The 18599-nt window shown below is 40.7% G+C and overlaps 1 protein-coding gene across 2 annotated transcripts in view; it reads right to left on the reverse strand.

Annotated features, from left to right (window-relative positions):
* REPS2 (RALBP1 associated Eps domain containing 2) overlaps positions 1 to 18599 on the reverse strand; it is a 250518-nt gene that overhangs the window by 190671 nt on the left and 41248 nt on the right. For both annotated transcript variants that reach the window (XM_070464477.1, XM_070464476.1), the window contains exon 2: positions 1594 to 1717. In XM_070464477.1, coding sequence (XP_070320578.1) covers positions 1594 to 1717 — 124 coding nt within the window. The remainder of the gene's footprint in view (positions 1 to 1593; positions 1718 to 18599) is intronic.

The raw sequence follows: 18599 nt of genomic DNA on the forward strand, positions 1-18599 counted from the left end.
GAAATGGAGACTGAGATCCTGATTGGAGCTGGTTAGAACCTAACATCCTTAGGGAAGTTGCTCAACTACCCTAAACTTCCATTTTCACATCTGTAAAATGGGGATAACAACAGCAGGATAGAGACTTTCAGAGTTCACCCACATCCAGTCTCCTCTCCTTGCAGGCACATGAGGGAATACATCTCCCAAAGCCCGCTCTGCATGTCAGTAGATCCATGTGCCAAGATCTGGCCAATGCACTAAGAGCAGCAGTAACCTGAGTCACATCCAGACCAAAGCATTTAACTGCTAGGCTGAGAAACTATTTCTCTGTTGTGGCAATTACGGGAACAGGTGCTGTGTTGGAGGTGCCACAGGATAAAGCTGCCAGGATCACCGAACCAACACATGGAGGGCAGCTGCCCTGGAGGGTCACCCTGACCCACTGCAAAGCAGTAAGCAAGCCTTTGTTCCATTAAGGCACTGACATTTCAGTGGTACTTGTTATCACAGCTTATTCTAGGCAATGCAAATTGACACAATTATCTAGTTTAGGTAAATGTCATGAGGACTAAATGATACAGTGTCTGGCACACACTAAGCCTTTAATAAAGATTAGCAGGATGATTGCAACTTCCTGATGGTTAGTGTAAAAAAGCTTCGTTTTCTATAGTCAATCTATCAGAATTTTCTCTGCTGTTTGGAGCTACAAGGTTACCATGGACTAACCATAAATCCTGAGCCCACATAAAGATCCACCAGGGACTTCACAGAACAGATAGGAACAGTTGGGTGATTTTTATCTCAAAATGAGGAAAAAGGCAAAGTTCCTGCATAGCTGTGTAGACACAGGAAAGTAATTCATATCAGAGTGAACTAACAAAAGACCTCAGCACATCCACTGAATAATCACCTTCTTTAAACAGCTTGGTAAAACCAGTACTGAAGCAGTGCAAATGACGCTAAGAGTTTGGAGCTTTGCTTTTGGTTTATGTCATGCAAAGTGCTCAAGTATGTGGTGGGTTTGGGGCAGGAAGAGCAAGATAAGAAAATGATAAATCAAAACTCTGAGAAGATAAATTCATTACAAAAAATATTTAGTAGCCCCCAAGTACTTAATAGGGCTTTGGGAATTGAGAGATTAAAAGATAATCATACTTGACATGCCTGGCAAGAACAAGAGAGAGAGAGAAGGGGCAGCTCTACTCAAACTCTCCCTGTTACTCAGTTCCTTGTCCCTAATAGAACCTTAAACAACATAGATTCCTCAAGAGGAAAATTGAACTGAGTCTTACTATTTTGCCACAGGTTCTAGAACACTTGTCCCAATCTTTCTCAGCTAAAGAACAAAATCTATTTTTAACAGCAAGTAAGATAAAAGAAACTAACCTCAGGTCACTTTCTGAATTTTTTCTCATTAAAAAAAAAAAACTAATACACCTGGTAAGTTCTATTTTATAGAAGAGCTGGAAGAAGAAAAAAAAATTCCACAAATGCTTACAGAACAGGCCTTAAATCCAGGTCTCATTTTTATGACAAAAATGGTTCTCATAAAAAAAAAAAAACACAAAAACCTGTCATGGATAACAGAATGTATAAATGGGAGATACTTACCACATTTAATACTCTCTATCCGCACAGGGAGGCCAGACTGTGCCGCAGCAATTAATTTCAGGGCAACGTAAAACTGTGTTGGACCAAAATAACCAACCCGCTTGGCACCACACAATTCTGTGATCTGAAAACAGACAAGAGAAGAGATGCTGAAAATTCCATTTCATAACGGAAAAATGAGACAAGATAGATTATGAAATCTCAAGGATTTCATGGGGTAAATAATCAAAAAGTCCCTGAAGAGCCTATGTGTACACGCTGGTGGGATTCTTTATCCTCTAGTTTGCAGGAAGGTTTTCAATTTGGGTAATTCAATTCTACCCACGCATGATGTTTCAGAACTGGGTGATTATTCCTCCTCTTTCAAAGATAAAAATAAAGGTGACAAAGGATGGCTGTTAATCTTCTTACAAAAGAGTGACTTTTTCAGGGGGTGGACTGTAATGTACAAAGTCTAGAAAGTCACGAAGGTGAAAAGAGAACAGTTTAGTCATCACCATTATTTGTGGATTATCCCAGTTGATCGAAATTAAATGAGAGTTCATTATTTTTTTAAAGTTCTCAAGCAAAATGATTTCCTAAGCATCAAAATTATATCTTGAGTGTGCACTTCAACGAAACAAAAAAGAAGTACTACATATACAAACATTATTATCAAAATATTGCAATCTTTATCACTTGTAGACTTTAAACTAACAGGATATGTCCTACTGGTAGTTTAAAATAACAAATTAAATATACAATGACTTCTTTAAAGTTATTTCTAAGTAACAGATACTCAAAAAAGTTCAAATAATACTAAGTGGGGGTGAAGAACTAAGAAGCACCCTCACTTCCAATGTCCCAGAGGAAAATATTACATATTTCTTCTAGAAATGTTCTCTGCATATATGTAGTACATACCTGTGTTATTCCTGTTGTTTATTCAAACTTTATACAAATAGACTATCACATACTATTTTGGGACTTGTTTTTCATTTAGCATTATCCCTTGACTATTCTTCTCTATTAGCACAATTAAAATTACCACGTTGCTTTAACAACTGCATAATATTCTGCTATAAAGATATACTATGCATTTTTTATTATTATTATTAGTTGGTTCCTTATGGATGGAATTTTAGATTTCCAATAATTACTTTTAGATTTAGATTGCCAATAATTATTGGAAAAATAATTATTCCAATAATTTCCAAAATATCATAAATGCTTTCAGAACAAATCATAAGCAGCCACTATATCTTAAGAAAATTACAATAAAAATTCAACTAGGATGTAAGCAAAAATAGCAGCATAAGGGTCGCCAAAAACACTCTCCTCCATCAGAACAATGAGAAACTAACTAAAATGGACAGAACTCTGGAAATTGACCAAAAGTTTGTAGCAATCAGTGTGGAGTGGGGGTGAGGGGTGCAGTGGTGTTATTCAAGAAAAACAGCCTAATCTCAGGAAGAATGGTGAGTTTTGTGGCATTTTAACTGGCCTTACTTCCATTCTCTTTCCTATTCTGGGTATTTTCACTGACTGGAAGCCACTGAAAGGACAGAGCTGGGCTTCTTGGTTGTGAAGACTACTGTTTGTCATCAAACTGGGTTATCTTGTGGCCATTATTTCTTCAAATATTTTTCTGTCCCTCTCTCTTTCTCCCTCTGGTACTTCCAGTAGTCTACTGTCTACTGCTCCTAGTCCTAGACTAGGAGCTACAGTTAGGGGGCTAAGTCCTATCTTCTCAGCTATACTCACCAAGAAGAGCCCTCCATTGCATGGAACTGATGGGGGTGGGGAGAGGATGAGGTCATGGCCCAAAGGCTGCTGGCTCACTGTTCTTACTAAGATTTAGTAGATTTTCTTGAATAAATGTTTCTACATTTGCTGTATGTCTTCAGGCCAATTTCCAGAGACTTTAAATGACTGTCCTTTATAATTTTTACAGTTAAGAGGTTATTTTACTGGGAAGAAGATCTGCTGAGTTTTTCACACTGCCATTCCAAAACTCTCAACCCTCCCAGATTCACTCTTGAGTGGAGAAGCAATAGAACATTATGGTATAAAGAACAGTTCTTGGAGTAAATGACTTAGGTGTGAATCCCTGCCTTAGCACCAATCGGCTGCCTGTATAACCTAAGGCAAGTTACTTACCTTTTGTGCCTCAGTCTCCCCTTAAGTGTAAACAGGTACTTACCTCATGTAAGTTAAAGTAGCAGTGCCAACAATAGTGTCCATTCAATAAACATGCAGTCGTCTAATTTTTTGGTCCACTTGTTTATTTTGTTGCCATTCTAGCGGCATATTAGAATAACCTAAATAGATTTTGAAAATATAAAGAGACCTAGTCTCTACTTACAAATATTCTGCTTTAATTAATCAGTGGTGTGGCCCAGGCATGGGTATTTTTGTAACACTCTCAAGGTAATTCTAAAGTGCAGCCAAAGCTGAGAATCACTGCTCTTTGGTAATCTCATTCTTTCCCAGGCTTCAATGACCATACATAATGCTAATGATCACCAAACCACTCTCTGCAAACCTAACAACTCGGATACTTCATGCAGTTTTCCAAAACCCTACTGGACATCTCTACGTGGATACCCTAAGCCATCTCAGACATGATATCAATAAGCTCTACTCATTTGCCCCTCCTCACATATCCTTGAACCCACTGATATTCCAGCAACCCTCGCCCCAGCTGTTGGCATCAACCATACCATACCTCGAATCAGAAACTTATTTTCAATGTTAATCACAGCCAGTTGATTCTATCACAGAACCATCTACCAAATCAAGCCTATCTTCTCATTTGCAACACCTTAATCCCTTCCTAATAACTCACTTGGCCATCATGACAGATTTTATTTTTTAGTAAAATTCACACAAATTAGCATAAAGCAGGGACAGGTTTCTTCTTTTTAACTTTTTTTCTTCTTTTTTAACTTTATTCCAATAGTTGGTGCTCTTCTCTCAACAAAAAGGTCAGGCACTAGGATCCCACAGGCCGAGTGGTGCAGCCACAAAATACTTATAAAAATTAAAAAAAAAAATCACAACATCACAATAAGCCATCTATGTGCATGTGACTAACTCTCTAGTAGGCTAAGCTCTATGAAACAGGGAGACATGTCTTGCTCATTAGTTTCTTTGCCCACCGCATTCTTTATGCTTAATAAACAGTAGTTGAACAGTTTGCTTGAACCAGTCTCCCCTCAGCAGATTTTCCGATTCCAGTTAATCCTCCATAGTGCCTATATATCTGCCTTTTAAAAGCTGACAATACTGTTCTCAGGCTAACAGGTATCTCAGCCTAGATCCTCACCACCCTCAGGACAAAATTAAATCTTCATAGCATAGCATTAAAGTTCATTCACAACCTGGCCCTGAGCAGCTTCTCTAGTTTCACCTCTTGACACACACATACGGTCACAATTCTATAGCTGCATTCATCTTCTCTTGCTTTCCCAAAAACATCTTGCCCTTCTACATTTCTGTGCCTAGTGCACACGGTGCACAAAATGGGAAACTAAATAGCCTTGAAGTCAAGGTTAGTCAGGCTGAAATCTAGTTTCCTCAAATATAAAATAGATATTGTCACTCCCATAAGAGTACGAGAGAAAAAATTAAATAATGTACTAAATGAACCTGATATAATGCTTCATTGTTGTTTAGTCGTTAAGTCATGTCCGACTCTTTGGGACCCCATGGACTGCAGCCCACCAGGCTCCTCTGTCCATGGGATTTCCCAGGCAAGAATACTGGAGTGGGTTGCCATTTCCTTCTCCAGGGGATCTTCCCAACCCAAGGATCAAACCCACATCTCCTGCATGGCAGGTGGATTCTTTACCACTGAGCCACAGGGGAAGCCCAATATAATGCTTAGCAGTGTTTAATAATTGTTGAGTTCCATCTTATTCACCTGGACCTGGAACATTCTCCCTCCCTACTAGATTAAACTCAAATGTTACAGGCTCTATAGCTTCTTCCCAAGTCCCCAGGTATAGTCTATTTTCCCAGTGTACACTCCAATTAGTCAAATATCTATAAATGTTTATTACATGATATATTCTTATCTTGGATATGTTCCAAAACAAAAGGGGGGAAAGGAGTTAAGTGAAGACTATGGGTGAAACAAGAATTATCAAGAGTTGCAAATGACTGAAGTTGGGTGATATGTTTGTGAAGATTCATTCTCCCACTGGGTATTTTTTTAAGTTTATTTATTTTATTATTTTTGGCTGTGCTTGATCTTCATCGATGCACATGGGCTTTCTCTAGTTGCAGTGAGTGGGGCTACTCTCTAGTTGTGGTGCATGGGTTTCTTATTGATATGGCTTTTCTTGTTGTGGAGCTCAGGCTCTAGGAGTGTGGGCTTCAGTAGCTGAAGCACATGAGCTCAGTAGTTTTGGCATGTGAGCTCTGCAGTTGTGTGCCACGGGCTTAGTTGCTCTGAGGCATGTAGGATCTTCCCAGACCAGGGATTGAACCTGTGTCCCCTGCATTGGCAGGTGGATTCTTAACCACTGGATCACCAGGGAAGTTCCTCCTACTGCATATTTTGTATACATTTGAAATTCTCCATGTTCAAGCTTTTTAATGTCTATTTCAGCACTTATCATGTATTATAATTATCTGTTTATCTCTGCCTCCCATTAAAATTTTTCTCTCCGAGGGCAAGGGGTAACTTCTATCAACCTCCTAGTGCAAGGATAGACACCCAGGATACAGTCCAAAAATTCTCAATCAAGTGAATGAAGCAACGTTCATGAATAAAATGCAATTGAGTTTTACAATACATTCCTTATTGTGAATAAATAAATTACACATCTTCAGATACAAGCTTGCCTATACAGGGAAAAAACCAACATCATCAATAACAGTTGTCTTATAAAATAATTCCTAATATTAATAAATTATGATCCCTGCTATGGAAACAATTTAACAACCATAGTTCAGTCAGTGTTAATTTAATATCAAGGTAACCTTCAGCTATTCCTTTACCATACCTACCACATGGAACTAGAAAATTTCTTAACTAAATGTAATTGAAATTTCTGCTAAAACATTCACTATAGTACTTTCAGACTAACACCCAAATCTCACATTAGTAAACTGCCTCATTTACTTTGGAATCTGTCCTTTGCTGCCATATACCAGTAGAAGCACTACTTTGTAGCCATCATAGAAGATACACACATAAATGAGGTAAGCCCATAGGTCACCTTTCTTGCTCTTTGTCTAAGAGACATGCCAAGAACTTTCTGAAATATTCAGGCTGCAAAGAAGATAAATTACTACAGGCCTTTGGAACTTACATATGGAACCTCATAAACCTGAGACTTCTCATTCCAAAAAGTAGGTTAATTCTGTACGTTTTTTTCTTTACTGAGGTTCAAAATGTTCTAATTCTAAATTCCCCACGGAAAAGCTCTAAATTGTGGGTAGAAATGTTTTAATGTAATCTAAAGAAGAAATGGTGGTACTTTACCCCAGATACTCAATTAGCAGGGGATATTTTATATAACTGCTCCTTCAAACAGTCCAAGTTGCCAAAATTTTCTCAAAATAAAGAAAAAATGGAAAGATCCCACTCCTCTTCTTCAGTCTAAATTCCAAAACTGCAACCCTCTCAGCTGGACCCATCTTAAGTTACACATTGTGGACATTTCTAATGCAGAACAAGAATCTATGGACTCATGTTTGTTTTCTCAGGTGGAAGGCAAGAGATGAAAAAAAAAAGAAATGGATGAAATCAACTTCCTCACAGCGTACATATGCACACTCAACTGTTGGAGTGCTGGATATGCATCAGAAAAACTCATCGACCATTTGGGAGGAACCTGGACAAAGTTCTGGAAGAAGATGGAAGGCCACTAAAATAGCTTCCCTCCTACCTAATTCTGAAAGATTAAGTGGCTATGCTGAGTAATCAGTCCACACCGGTTTGCCTGAAATAATACTTTGTTTCCAAGCTGAAATGTAATAAGTTTTCAAAACCGTTCAAAGGTTTAAATAAGCTTCTCTCTTTCAAGTATTTTTAAAGACTTCCTTAAGTGAAGTGAAGTCGCTCAGTCGTGTCCGACTCTTTGCGACCCTGTGGACTGTAGCCTACCAGGCTCCTCCGTCCATGGGATTCTCCAGGCAAGAATACTGGAGTGGGTTGCCATTTCCTTCTCCAGGGGATCTTCCCAACCCAGGGATCGAACCCGGGTCTCCCGCATTGGAGGCAGACACTTTAACCTCTGAGCCATCTTCCTTAGAGAGATTTAAAAATCCAAAGTCCTGGTGCGAGGGGTTGAAAGAGTACTCCAAGAACACTAGTGGACCCCTATTTTCTATTCTCTCTCCACCACAGCTGGCCAAGTTCAGGGTCTCTGCTCACACATCTACTACTTCAAGTCGTGTCCCCAGACTTCTGCAACCTCACACACCATCCTCCACATTCCCCCCATGATATCTTATTGAAACAAGACTACTCCCAACTCAAGCAGGCTTCCGGGGCTCCTCATGCCCTTTCCTATAAAACCCAGAACACAGTTTGAGGCCCTCCCATCTGGCCCAAATTACCTTTCCAACAAGCCCATGTATGTCTCCTCCCCACTCTGCATCCAAAACTTCAGCCACCCCAGATGCCAACAGGTCTCTCAACAGAGGACAGCCATGCTGGCCTCTGGACACCTGCCATGTCTCCCACCTGGAAGTTGGATGCCTCCCCACTTCTTTACCCACCAGACTCTTTCTTCAAATCACCTCAAGAACAACCTTATCTTTGAAACCATACTCAATTCCATATGGCAGGTTTTCTGCATTCTCATTGTCCTCACTACTTTTCTATCATATCACTAGCCTTGTAACACAGCAAAATCAGTATTCTGGTCATTGTCTCCACTGTACTGCATCTCTTTCCCGTACCCCACAAGTGCCCAGTACAAGGTAAAAAGTATATCTTTTATCACAGGTATCCCCCAGGACTCATACCTTAGGGTTCTTACTACATATTCAGCTGCTCAACAAATGTTTGTTGAATTAATTAGTTTCCATAGCATATAGTAGCAGAATGCTCTTCTTTCTCTCATCTTGTAACTACTTTTACAAGTGGCTGCTAAATGAGCTTTAGTCATCTCACACTATAGGGCCTGAAGAGCTCCTGCAGGAATATAACAGCATATTAGCTGCTCTGTCCCCTTCCTGCACAGCTAGAACAGACTGGTCAGGATCAGAGCATGAGAAGTGGCCTGCACTGCACTCTGCCCTGGTCCTTGGCCTCTACCCCTTGTCCTCAATCTCACAGCCAAGAACACCTCAGCGGTGCTCCAGCCACTCAAGAGCCCTCAAGATGCACTGTCAACTTCTACCTCCAGCCTCCTCTGCTTAGCATACCTCCAGAAGATGACAGCCCACACACTAGCACCCTCAAAAACAGACATAAAGAGAATTTAAAGCACAAGCTTGTAAGCTGTACCTCAGCCTCTCAGGAAATAGCTGAAGAGTCAAGTTCACTATCCTGAATTTTCCTTTCCTACTCCCATATATGTTCTAAATATCAAGAGACTTTCAATCCAGAGGGACCTGGGTGAGCCACCCAAGAAAATATGAATCCCCATGTCTCATCACCCAACATGAGGTACCACAGCACATGCCTAAGCCAAACCCTCACCCCATTAAAGAGAGGACAGACATTTAGTGCTCAGGTGTGACTTCAGACACGGAAGCCTACTAACACCTACAAGTACTTATTAAACTGTCCTGGGTACCGTCCCACTGAAAACGCTGCACTCAATGCCAAGTCAGGAAGTGAGCTGTGCTGAACAAACAACTTACTCTTTTCTCTTATCCTCCCCCAACTTACTCTTCCTCCCTTCCTCCTTTTCCTCCCTCTCAGACCTCTAAATAGTTTATTGCATGCTTAGTCACTAAGTCATGTCCAGCTCTTTGAGACCCCATGAACTGTAGCCCGCCAGGCTCCTCTGTCCATGGGATTTTCCAGGTCAAGAAAACTGGAGTGGGTTGCCATTTCCTCCTCCAGGGGATCTTCCCAACCCAGGGATTGAACCCATGTCTCCTGTGTCTCCTGCATTGGCAGGCGGATTCTTTACCACTGAGCCACCTCCCAAAACAGGACTATATCCTATACCATCACTACATCTGAAGTAGTGATGGAAGTCAACCATATAATCACACAACATATGGTCCATACTCTCATGTTCTCAACTGTCTTAAAAATGGTCCACAGAACTGAATTTCCTTTCACTCATCCAGGACTTAATGTTCATGCATTACATTTTTATCTTATGTTTCCATGGTCTTTCCCTAATCTAGAACAATCTCACCTCTGTTCTTCATGACACTGAATCCTTTCAAGAGCTCAGGCCAGTTGTCCTGCACAATGTCCCACATTTTGAGTTTCTGTCTCCTTGGGATAACATTCAAGTCAAACATTTCTGGCAAGGACACCACACGGTGATGTCATGGTATAGTAAGAGGTACACATCAGTGAGGGGTACATAATTTCAGAACATCCCACCACTAATTGCTAAGCTTGGCCACTTGGTTAAGATGGTGACTGCTAAACTGCAAAAACATGTTTTCACATAATACATTGAGAACTTTTGAAAATTCTATTCCCTGACAAACTGACTTTTGACTCTGCTCAATACTAATTCCAAGTAAGTCTAGCTAAATGACATCAGCATCTACAGAACTGGAATCTTAACACAAAAACCATAACAAAGATAGGATGATATTTATCCCATGGTTGTCATTACCTCCAGTTTATGCACAAATAAATGCCACAACTCAGAAAGTTAACTGAAGTGTTCAAGGTCACAAGTTCAGAGCCAGCAAGCAAACCTCTGTGTGCCTGGGTCCAAATGTAAAGGCTTTTCCATTACATCAGGGGTTGGAAAATTGATGTTCATAGGCCAAATCTGGCCCACTGCCTAGTCTTATATGGTTTTTACAGATGAACATTTGCAGTCAATTTGATGGTAGGGAACACTAACTTTGAATCCTATGAGATAAAATGTTATCTCCAAAATAAGAATTCCATGCTTCTTACTAGTACATCTGTATTACTCTCCTGCAAAAAAAAAAAAACAACTCTGTATTCAATTATTATATTTTGAATTTTGTCAATAAAAGCTCTGAGGAAATTTGTTTTCTGTCTTGTTATATGAGTACCTATACAGTATCCTCAATTTTGTCTCTTGGCCCTCAAAGCCTAATATTTACTACCAGGCCCTTCAGAGAAAGGGTTACCAGTCCCTGATGAGACACTGCCTCCCAGAGTTATACATGACATCCTGTGCATACACTCAAAGACATGCAGAAAGGTATTTTCCTAAAATAATTAGCCGCACTAAATAAATACCAACTTAAAGAGTGAACACTTCCACTAGAGGAAAAGAACACACCTGTATCCCCCCATTTTCCACCTATTTATATACATTTGTTTAAAATTTTCAGGAGCTTTTGAACTAGGGCTTCCTACATTACTATAAACTTCCACAGCAACCAACTGGAACCATAGTTCAGATACGAGCAAAGTCTATGCAATAATTCACATACTAAAAATAGGATTTTACTTTTGTCTGCCTTACTGAGATAGTAGAGTTGACAAATAAAATTGTCATGTATGTAAAATGACCAATGTGATGATTTGATGTACATAAAGACTGTGAAAGGATTTCCACTATCGAGTTAATTTATACATTCATCACCTCTCATATTTACCTTTTATGTATGTGTGAGAACACAAGTTCTACTCTCTAAACAAATTTCAATTATACAATACCATTATCAACTACAGTCACCATATTACAGGGCTTTCCTGATAGCTCAGTTGGTAAAGAATCCACCTGCAATGCAGGAGACCCCGGTTCGATTCCTGGGTTGGGAAGATCTGCTGGAGAAGGGATAGGCTACCCACTCCAGTATTCCTGGGCTTCCCTTGTGGCTCAGCTGGTAAAGAATCTGCCTGCAATGCGGGCAGACCTGGGTTCAATCCCTGGGTTGGGAAGATCCCCTGGAGAAGGGAAAAGCTACCCACTCCAGTATTCTGGCCTAGAGAATTCCATGGACTGTGTAGTCCATGGGGTCACAAAGAGTTGGACATGACTGAGAGTGATTTTCACTTTTCACCATATTATATATTATACAGCAGATCCTCAGATCTCATTTATCTTAGAGCTGAAAGTTTATACCCTTTCAATAGCAACTCCACCTATTTCCCCCACCCTACCCATTCTTGGCAACCAACATTCCATTTTCTGTTTCTATAAGTTCAACATTTTTCTTCTTTTTTCAGATTCCATATATAAGTGATATCATACAGTATTTATCTGTCTTATTTCACTTTTTGCTTTTTAGTTTTAAAAAGGTACTATAAGTCTTCATAACCATTCTTTGAAAACATCCTTATCATTTGTGAGCACATAATGATCTAAGATCTCCCAACATATAAGCTACTCCCAAGTTGCAAATCATTTTTGGAAGTTAGATTATCTTTCAGATCCCCCAAGATGCCATTTAATTTAGGACCAAAGAGCCTACAATAAATTATAGACCAAATCCAGTCAAGATAATTAATTGATAGATGAATGAATGAATGACAGAGGTTATGACCCCAGATCTGGTTTGTCAGCATTCCTGGCCCAAGGCCAAAACTCACCCCAGTAGTGGGGAAGACCCAACCTGTGACCCGGACTCAGATGGGATCTGAACAGGGAAAAGACTCTAGGCAAAAAAACAGGAAACTGTATACTGTCAATGGAAGAACAGAACAGTGTAACATCCAGAGACCATTTAGCAACATCCATAAAAATTACAATTAAAAAATTATAATCAAACCTTGTATCTAGCAATTCTACCTCTAGGGATTTTAGGAATTCATACTGCACTTTACACAAGCAAAATGACATATGTACAAGGTCATTAAATATGTATCATCTAAGATACAGATTTGAAAACACTCAGAGGTCCATCATTTGAAATATTAGTTTAATCAATCATGGTTCATCCACAGTGAAATTCTAGGCAGCTCCGGTAGACATCTGTCATATCTGTGATTACCCCATAATCTCTCAGAAAGCCTTTCTCTACTGAGAACTTTCTCATATTACAAATCTCACCCCCCCACCTTGAAAGCTGAGAATCAAATTGCTGCATCCTTTGCAGCTAAACTGCAAACATGTGACCAGGTCTCAAATGATAGGAATATCCACACAAGACTTTGCTTGAGATGTAAGAAATGTAAGAGAACAGGCTCTGCTCAGAGCTTCTACTTTTGCAGGGGAAGCTGCCTTCTTGGCTCAGGATGATGGTGGAAGCAACTGCAGTTCAGTCAGATCCCTGCTACTTGCTACTCAGTACAGGCAGGAGCACAGGTGGCTCCCACCTAATACCAGAACTATATATGGCATGGTCGTTGTTTCTGGAAAGTTAGATGCCCCCTGTCTTGTAAGCCTCCAAACAATTCCATGAGTTACCTAAAAATTCTAATCCCTTTTTGGCTTAATCATCTAGAGTGGATTCAGTTGTTAGCCACAAAAACCACCAACTAAAAAAGAATGAGGAAGCTCTTTGTGTAATGATATGGAAAGATCATCAGGTTAAACTGCTGAAAAGAAAAAAGCAAGACGCACAACAGGGCATAGCAAGTACCATTTTTTTAAGGGGTTGAATCTAGATGCATTGACTTCTATATTCATATGCTATTCTGGAAATTGAAGCTAGCAAGTTTGGCTGCAGCTGCTTCCAGAGAAGAGAACGGTCAGCTAGGGCACAGAGGTAGGGAAGAGTTAGTTGAGATTCATTTTGTACCTTTTGAATTTTGAATCATGTGAAAGTATGGTCTACTTCTTTAAAATGAATTTAGAAAAGTTGTAAAGAGTAAGAGAAAAGCCTAACCCCATGTCAGCAAGAACTATTATAGATGTACCCCCAAATCCATTCCCCTGCCACCTGCTCTAAGGGCAATTTCAAAACAAAGTGCCCAGCTGAACAAAGCTGCAACAGTCCTTTCTCACCAAGTCCAGATTTTACACACACAAAGTGCTCTTTCCTCTAAGTTACCAAGCACAGAACTAGGCAGCAGCTTGCTTTATCATTTTTTTGATCTCTGTGTTATTTCCTCTCTGATCTTTATTATCCCCTTCCTTCTGACTGCAGGTTCTGTTTGCTCTTCCTTTTCTAATTCTTTTATGTGGTAAGGTTAGATTGAGATTTTTCTTGCTTTTTTTGAAGATCTATATAGTTATGAGGTTCCCCACAGGACTGCTTTTGCTGTGTCCCACAGACTTTGTACAGTTGTGTTTTCATTGTCATTTGTGTCAAGGTATTTTTTTAATAGAAGCTTGCTTTATAAGAATGAGCTATCTTTGTCAAAGGTAGCGGCTGTTTAGCTGGGTGACCGTGCAGAAGGCACCTGACCTCCTTAGTCTCATCTACTGGAGTGAAGCAGTCAGACAACAGAGAGCACAAACCTTTCGCTAGATCCAAAAATTCTATGAAAAGGAACTGTGTGGGTAAAAGCTAAAACTATGGTTTGAACCTCCCCCTCTGGCACTTACCACTTCTACTTATATTATGGTTCTCAGTATACCTGCTACATCTCCCTAAAACAGGGCTGTAAATCTCTTGAGGGCAAGTCCTGGATTTAAAAAAAAATCCCTGCATTCCCCAAAGCACACATCCCATTGCTTTCACATAAGGAAGATTCATGGAATAAATTAAATATACCTACTTTGACTTAACTCTTCACTCACTAATAGAACCACTATGCATGTTGCTTCGTATCTCTGAATTGTGACATATGTGAATATATCAACCTATTCCGTAAAGAAAGTTTGCTTTGTTTTGTTTTTACATTTTAAAGGATAGCAAGAACCTGAGGTGAGCTCAAGTAAGTTATTTTATAATCATCTAATTTCAAGCAAGCAAAGGCAAAGAGAAATACAGTTGACCCTTGAACACTGGTTTTTAACTGCACAGGTCCACTTATAATGCAGATTTTTTTTTCAATGGCAAACAGTACATGAGCTGCAATTGGCTGAATCTGCAGATGTGGAGGAACTGCATATATGGAGGGCAGACTCCAAGTTACACATGGATTTTCAACTCTGGAGGATCAGCACCCCTAACCCCCCATGCTTTTCAAGGGTGAACTATACAACATATCCTCCCAGAGCTTTGAATTTATTCCCTTTGGCAGGGGTTGGGGTGGCAGGAGAAGGAATATTTTTGTATTAAAAGGCAAAAATATGCTAAGGAGTCAAATATGATATTAATATGGTTCTTAAGGACAATAATTCAAATAAATTCAAAACTTATAGACTAGTTACTTTGGTTTTTGAGCAATGGATTGACATATACAGGTTTGACAGAGTAACTCTACAGATATTTTTTTATCATGCACCTAGATCATCTTTTAGAATGAGGAAGGATTATAGGCAGTGATGGCATTTTGATGATAATGATTTCTTACTATGACTTTTATTCTCTAAGCCTTCTTTGGCAAGCCAGTGCCACAGCTCTGGAAGCTGCCCAAGTCAGCTGCACACATGCAGGCACGCACTTCAGGGTCAGGAGTTCCTGGAGGCTGGCACCTGCCCAGGAAGAAAAACCAGGACCTAACAGCTCAAGGCAGAAGAGACGGGAAGAATGTGCCAGGGGTGAACCACCAAGTTACAGAAGAAGCATTCCCCCGACCATAAGAAGACAGTCACTGTGATGGAGGAGAAAAGGAGAATCTCCAATAAGAACTAATGTTCACTGATGGTCAACTGTATGCCAGGCACTCTCTCAAATGCCAGGAATTGATGAGATGAAGGAAACTTACACATACACAAAAGCAGTCTTAATACTAGAACTGAATTAAAAGGCAATTAAAGCTCAGATTATATAAGAAAATTTGTCTGAGGATTCTGGCCCAGGTTTCTAGGCTCTGTATATCACAATATTTCATACAGCTGGAAGCAGCAAAATCTCAGGTGAACTCATGTGCTGCCAAGATTATACAAAGCTTTTACTGGTTCTGGCAACTCAGACTTACCTCAGGGGCCAAAGGATTCACTTTTCAACTTGTTTATTGACATTTTTAGTGCTTTTCATAAATAAAGTTACAGGTTGAGCTTATTTGGTATTTTTATAAGTTTGCTGATTTCAGTCCATTCTATATTTTATATCTTTTATCTTACACACATTTGTGCACATACACACACATTTCTTTTTTAAAAGAAACTAGTGCCAAAGAGAGAGAGAGAGAGAGACAAAGGAAGAAACTAGTGCTTTAGCTAGAGGAACTGGAGAAGGCAATGGCAACCCACTCCAGTACTCTTGCCTGGAAAATCCCATGGATGGAGGAGCCTGGTAGGCTGCAGTCCATGGGGTCACTAAGAGTCAGACACGACTGAGCGACTTCACTTTCACTTTTCACTTTCATGCACTGGAGAAGGAAATGGCAACCCACTCCAGTGTTCTTGCTGGGAGAATCCCAGGGACAGGGGAGCCTGGTGGGCTGCTGTCTATGGGGTCACAAAGAGTCAGATACGACTGAAGCGACTTAGCAGCAGCAGCAGCTAGAGGAACAGAGCATACCAGGACATCTCTTCTAAGTGGAACATCAGTTCTTTATACACAGATCCTTGAAATGCTTCAGAGAATGAATGAATGCAAGTTCTGTCTCAGATCACACCAGAGTTTTCAGTCTCCAGTATGAACCTGGACGGACTGGAACCCTCCAGCAGAGTGAAACATACCAGAACTGCAGCTTTTGGTAGGGTAGGCAACCTGACTTCATTAACGGGTTTCTGTGCCAAGTTCCTAGTGAAGACCCTATCCAACTGTTAAAAGAGCAAACGCCCCGCTCACCTCCCCTGCCACACTGGCAGCCTCCCTCTGAGGAGGCTGACCCCCCAACCAAAGCAGGCTAGTGCAGGGCACTGAAGCTGGAGACAGCCCCTCCCTATTCAGGTCAGTTCTCTTCCCCCCAGCAGAGCCTCGGACAACCAGCACACTGAGTCCCCTGCAACATCATGACAAATGCAGGTGACTTTAAGGGGCTTCAGCCCAACTAGGGGTAACCTAGCTCCAAGCCCATCGTGCTATTGTTCCTATTGTAACCTAGTGGCTACATTCTATTGACCAAACTCACCTCCTTTCATGACCAAATAAATCCCCTTTCTATGCCTCAGCTACACACATCCATTCTCTTCCCTCTATAGCTTGACAGACACCCATCACTGAAAGCTGGGCCTTGCTCTCATCTATCTGTCCTTGTCCTGCATCTCATCCCCAGATGCCCGCTAACACTACCCTGATTCCCAAACCTTCCTTGCTCTTAGATCACCTGCCACTGAGCTGTGTTTGCCTGAAAGGACATCGCTAGGACCCAGGTGGATATCCTAGCTCCTCCCCTGAATCACCTATAGACACTAATTCATCAGCCCAGATACACGCTGCATTGCCTGACCTGATACATCCACCCATCCCCCCTTAACTGACGCCCCCACTACAATGGATGACCTGAGACCTAGGTCCTGATTTCTCCCAAGACATTCCACCCATCACAAGCCATGCTTAGAGATTTGACAACTTAGAGATACTTGACAAGAAAGAGGAGTCCCTGCCCTCAAAGGGTTTATAATCTGTTATAGACTGAATGTTTGTGACCCCTCAAGTTCATGTTAAAACCCTACCTCCCCAGTGTGATAATATTAGGAGATGGGGCCTTTGAAAGGTGATTAGGATGTGAGGAGGTCCAGAAGGTAAAGCTCTCATGAATGGAATCTGTTCTCTTATTATAAATCAGAAGAGAGCTCACTTCCTCCACGATGTGAAGACACAGACAAAAGTTATCAGTCTGCAACCCACAAGAGGGCCATCACCAGAACACAGTCATGTTAGCACCCTGATCTCAGATTTCCAGCCCTTAGAAATGTGAGAAGTAAATTTCTGTTGTTCATCAGCCACTCACTTTGTGTTATTTTGTTACAGCAGCCTGAGCTAAGACATAATGTGATTGAGGTGTATCTAAGAAGTTTGAGGAAAAAGGATGAACATTTCTCAAACAGCTACTACCCACCCTCCAGGCAGAATCCTTTTCTCTTTGTTTCATTTCTAACACTGAAACTAATCCTACATGAATGGTTTTGCAGATAGGTACTTCAGAGTTTAGAAACGTTATTAGAGGAAAATAAGAAACCATCTGAATTAAAAGATCTTGCCTCTCAACAATTTCTATTACAGATGTCACATGAATGAAATTCACTGAGCAAATAGTCAACCCCTTATGTTCACTAAGATACCACCCATTCAGTCCTCTTCAGTGGCATTCTATGGCAGTGAATGGCATCTCTTTGAGCACATCAAGTCAAAGAAACACACTAACTGTACCTTGGCAGCCACAGATAATAAAAACTGGGCCCCACAATTCCCTGGCCTTCCAATTCATCATGGACACACATTTGTAAGAGGAGCAAGTATAAAGGGTTCAGCCTCAAAACTTAGTATATTCTCTCAACAGACCCAAGAAACAAACCACAAACTGGCTCCATCCTAACTATGATGTAACCAGCTGAGACAACCAGTGTATAGAACAGAAACTGATCAGCATTTGCCACTTCTCTTTTGGCTGCCCAGCATCAGAAACCCTTGCCAGTGTTTATAAAAATTTTCACCTGTCTTCAGTCAAATAGGCTAAAAATGTCAGATACCCACTTTCATGATTTCTTCTCAATCAGGGTATGGGCATAGCACCTAAGCTTGGCCAGACACAACACACAGGCATTTTAACCAGTAATGAGTGATGTGAAGTAGCAGGAAGACTAGATCGCTGTTTTCTGGAAACAATAGTAACCTCAGTGACCCCAGGGGCAGCAAGGTGCCTAGCACCACACCCAACATCCAGTGCAGGCAATGTGTTTTGTGGCTGGAGGCATCCAATATTTAGTAGCTACGGTTCCAGCATCCTAATCAGACCAATTCTATGCTGAGATAATGCTTCTAGTTCTGGCAGTGTTGCC

This window comes from Odocoileus virginianus, unplaced genomic scaffold (assembly GCF_023699985.2).
Source record: "Odocoileus virginianus isolate 20LAN1187 ecotype Illinois unplaced genomic scaffold, Ovbor_1.2 Unplaced_Contig_25, whole genome shotgun sequence".
NCBI lineage: Eukaryota > Metazoa > Chordata > Mammalia > Artiodactyla > Cervidae > Odocoileus > Odocoileus virginianus.